Here is a 4,488-nt window from a genome sequence, read left to right as displayed (position 1 = left end):
CGAATAGACACCGAACGCTCTTTTAGTTCCTGTAGCAGCGGGTTGATATTGAGAAAAGGAAAATCATGTGAGGTGGCATCTGCATTCAGCTTTAAAGAAACCAACCTTTGCAAAAATATGCGTCATGGTCTTACTTTAAAATTATTTACCGAAGAATTATGTGTAACGGACACTGTAATACTTTAAATCCGGTCCCAACAATGCAAAGGTACCATACAGAAAAAACAAATCAGGTGTAGTAGACATACAATACCTTCGCCCTGTCAAACAGACGGCTGTACATGGCTCTGCTTTTTTTTTTTTTGAGAGCCGTGAAAACCCCAATTAACCCAAATAATTGGGGTAAAAATGTCGGCCCAAATAACCCAAATTATGTCCACTGTAGGCCCAAATCCATTCCTCTCTGCCCTTACCGCCGCCGCGGCTGCCTTCTCTTTTCCCCCAGTCCAGCCTTCATCCCGCGCCGGCGTCGGCTGCCGGCGGCGGTGGCTTCCTTCTCGTCGGAGTGAAGTAAATTGCCGGCGGCTAGAGAAGTTGTTGCTAAGAAGCCTCACCGTCTGGCTGATTTCACCTTTGGGGGGCAGCTGTCGATGAGGAGTTGCTATTCTTCTTCTTCTTCTTCTCTCTGTGGGATTTCTAGAGCGGCGTGGAGGTACGCGGCGGCCGGGCCTCCGAGCCTGACCGGTGGCCACCGCCACCACAACCTGCGCTACCTTCCCCTCACGCCTCCGGCGCCGCCCATTGCCCTTGCTGGCCTCGCTGGGCGCTTCTTCTCTTCTTCCTCCCCATCCAAGCGCTCCACCAAGAGATCCGCAGCAAAGAAGGCCGCCCCGATGGACCCTTCCGGCGGTGACCCGTTCTATGTCGTCCGCAAGGGGGACGTCATCGGCATCTACAAGAACCTTGCCGACTGCCAAGCTCAAGTCAGCAATTCGGTAATGAACCCTCAACTTGGTGCGCTAGGCATTCAGTCTATGATGAATGTAGCATCCTAAGCAGACGTATCTACATTTGGTAACTGTACCGCTGTATGCTGATGGTCTTTCTGGAACAAGGGGAATTTTTTTGGAAGACGTAGCACTTCACAGAAATGAGAAATCACTCAGCTGTGTTCATGCATTTCTTAGCATGCTAAATCGTTGTTGCATCAGAGACTGCATCTCATAGGATGGCTAAATCTACTCTGCTACTTTCTTTCATTGCTGCAAAATTTATCTGTCTTTTACTGATAATGCACTATCATCACAATAAGAATATGTATTCTCATTGCCATCATGCCATGTCTATTGGCATTACTTATGCGAAACATATCTTGGTAGGTGTGCGATCCTCCTGTGACTGTGTACAAAGGCTATTCTTTGCGTAAAGAAACTGAGGAGTATCTCGCTGCGCGCGGGTTAAAGCATGCTCTGTATTCCATTAATGCAGCAGATGCAAGAGATGAATTGTTTGATGACCTGGTTCCCTGCCCTTTCCAGGTAAATAATAATTGTTGTGTAATTCTAATTTCCAGCTGTTTTACCTGATATGTTGTGGCTGCGTTATGTTAATTAACATATCAATTCCTTAACGCTTATTGTATTTTGCATCCGCTTTGTAATGTGCAACGGTACTGAATTTACTAGTTCCTTAATAAGACTTGCAATTTATGTACTTGTTGGGTCCAGTCGCATTTTTAATTCATTTTACTGTATAATTGGCATTGATCCAACCCGGCATGTGTAGACACGGTACCAGTTGTTAATAGAAATCCTTACATGATCATCACTAAAATTTATGTGTCCGCTTGATATATATACTGCCTCAATTTTGATTGAAAACTGCCCATAATTCTCAGGGCCTTAATATTTTCTCACACACAGTTCCAAGTCACCGCGGAGCTGATCATCATGTTATAATCTTGCATTACTACTTGTTTTTGCCTTTTCCCTATAAACTTTCTTGTAGATTATTCACTGTGCCACTTTTGGTTTCAGCAACCTGATGGAACTACAACTTCTACTTTGAAAAGGCCACAGGAAATGGTGAGTAGCGCTTTCTTTTCTCCAAGCTAAGCATCAATGCCTCCTCTGTTTAAAAACTGTTCTGTACGGTACTTAAAGTGCTTGCTACATATCTCATGTACTTGCACCAATAATTATTTGCTGAAGGAAACTGAACAACCAAAGAAGCATCCCAAAGGTGCTGAACAGGAACCATTACCTAATAGTCATGTGAGTACTATACAATGTGTTAACTCCTAACTGTGTATGCTTCTGCTTTCTACTTAGTTTTACTTTGCAGTTATGATTTGAATACTAACATGCATGTTTGTGACTTATCCTCACTATGAGGAAATGTTGAGTTCTCACTTCTCACTACTAGACCTGGTCTTTGCAGCTGTCTTGTATTCTTGAATTTGATGGTGCTTGTAAAGGAAATCCTGGGAAGTCAGGAGCTGGTGTAGTAGTAAGGCGGCCTGATGGCTCTGTGGTATGTACCCGAACTGGTATTGTGTGTGTTTGTTTATCTTTAATTACAATTTGATTATCTGATTATGACTGTGTTCTACTATTTCAACTGAAGATTGCTCAACTACGTGAGGGTTTGGGTATTGCAACAAATAACGCTGCTGAATATCGTGCATTGCTCCTGGGGCTGAGATATGCTGCCAACAAGGGATTCAAATATATCCGTGCTCAAGGCGATTCTAAGCTTGTCTGTAACCAGGTCTGTGGTTGTACCTTTGCTGCTTCGCAACCTTCATGTTGTACCATGGAACCAAATAGATAGCTGCTTGCTGTACAGTTAATTCTGACTCTTCACGGTCCACTAAAATGTTAAAATTCTGGACAAATTGAATTTCCAAAGTTTTTTCTTTTACTTTGTGCTTGTTTTTCCTATTAATTTTATTTGGTCATCCATACATCGCTACATCTATTAACGCAATTACAAGTTGAGGTGCACCGCGTTCCATATTATTTAATTAGAATCAGGAATAATTGGATTAACACCTTGGTTGCCAATGGCATACAAAATCTGGTGAAACGAATCAGAGCTCTTTCAAGAGTTTCTCTAGCAGCTCTATCAATGTTGACTACTTCTTTAACATAAGTAAACACATTAAAATTTCTGGAGCAGGTCCAAAATGTCTGGCGGGCTAGGAATGATAACATGGCTGACTTGTGCAAGAAAGTTAAAGAGCTGAAGGGAAGGTTTCTTGTATTTCAAGTCAACCATGTATTGAGGGTAGGCACTGTTCATTATCTTTTGATCTTGTTTTTAAATTTTTTACCTTCCATCATCCAGTTTCCAGGTCTGTAGTATGAATGCTCTGAACCAAATTACATACTTGTGCTCTTAGTACCAAAGCCTACATGCACTACTTATAGTTCGTCATGAAAGTAGTTCTGTTGAACCACCACCTGACTGAATCTCTTGATATTGATAATGGTTTTAGTTAGTTTTTGTCAGTGTTATGTAATAACTATGCCATACATTAATACGAGAAGGAAGCAACGAGAAGACCATCGAATGGCGATTCACCATTAATATTTGTATTGGATTGTCTCAACTCTCAATGTCATCTGACTTAGTTATTGCTGTACAATTCCATCTTATATCTAATATACGTAAACACTTAGATTCAGATCTCGCTGCATGCATAGACATTTGTTACTTGACATATTTATTGATGTACAATTTCCTCTTATGTCTAATATATGTAAACATTTAGATTGAGATCTCACTGCATGCGTAGACATTTGTGGTTTTATTTAATTTCTCTCTAGAGTCAAGAACCTGCATATTTCTGTCGTGTCTGTTCGTATATCAGCCCTTTGAACACTGTTCCAGTTGGAACTTTATATTGTAAGCATGGACAAGCTTGACATGGTGCCAGTTAAAAAACCTGTGATCCCTATCACTGATAATTTTCTTCTTTGCCATGTAGGAATTTAATGCAGACGCGGATGCTCAAGCTAACTTTGCTGTCGAACTTCCTGGTATGGAACCATTCTCGGAATCTCATCTTGCGAACCGTTATAGTGCTTATGTGTAACACCTGCCCGATGTCTTGCTCTCACAGCCGGCGAAATTCAAGAGCAGTCAAACTTCCCGTACTAGTGGTTTTGCTTCTTCGGAGTAGTTTGTGTATTTCTCCAGTCTATTTGCTCCAACCAAAGCTTATGTAACATTTGCTAAGTTCCCATTGACAGAAGCAACAGTTCTCTGTAGAGCAGCTGGTGCGTGATCTGCCGTTGACTTGCGGCTGGAGTTGAGATATTTGCATAAGGAGAAAGCGCAATCTGAGGATATTGTGTCTAGAGTTTCACATAAGGAGAAAGCGCAATCTGAGGATTTTGTGTCTAGAGTTTTGGGTGGTCTGGGGAGCTTGAGTAGCCTGACAGACAGAAACTTGCTGATATTCTTTTGGTTATGTACAATGTCAGCACCATTATATTTAATTATAACAAATTATTAAGGGGTAAAGGTATTTTGTCTGTCTTT

The 4,488-nt window shown here is 41.6% G+C and overlaps 1 protein-coding gene across 3 annotated transcripts; it reads left to right on the top strand.

Annotated features, from left to right (window-relative positions):
• The first annotated feature begins 388 nt into the window (after positions 1-388).
• Positions 389-4,488, top strand: LOC100831320. 3 transcript variants are annotated; one of them, XM_010241531.3, is made up of 9 exons: positions 389-935; positions 1,320-1,478; positions 1,977-2,024; positions 2,151-2,213; positions 2,380-2,472; positions 2,566-2,709; positions 3,121-3,228; positions 3,932-3,983; positions 4,197-4,488. In XM_010241531.3, exons 1-9 carry the CDS (start codon positions 591-593, stop codon positions 4,229-4,231), a joined length of 1,047 nt encoding a protein of 348 aa, XP_010239833.1. In that variant the 5' UTR covers positions 389-590; the 3' UTR covers positions 4,232-4,488. The 3 variants fall into 3 exon arrangements, with proteins under 3 accessions (XP_010239833.1, XP_014755337.1, XP_003563302.1); XM_003563254.4 differs by having other exon boundaries at positions 391-935; positions 4,067-4,488; XM_014899851.2 differs by lacking the exon at positions 2,151-2,213 and having other exon boundaries at positions 4,067-4,488.

The sequence above is a fragment of the Brachypodium distachyon genome, chromosome 1, assembly GCF_000005505.3.
Source record: "Brachypodium distachyon strain Bd21 chromosome 1, Brachypodium_distachyon_v3.0, whole genome shotgun sequence".
NCBI classification, from domain to species: domain Eukaryota; kingdom Viridiplantae; phylum Streptophyta; class Magnoliopsida; order Poales; family Poaceae; genus Brachypodium; species Brachypodium distachyon.
The sequence above is the reverse complement of the archived record's forward strand: the minus strand, read 5'-3'. Positions and strand labels throughout refer to the sequence as shown.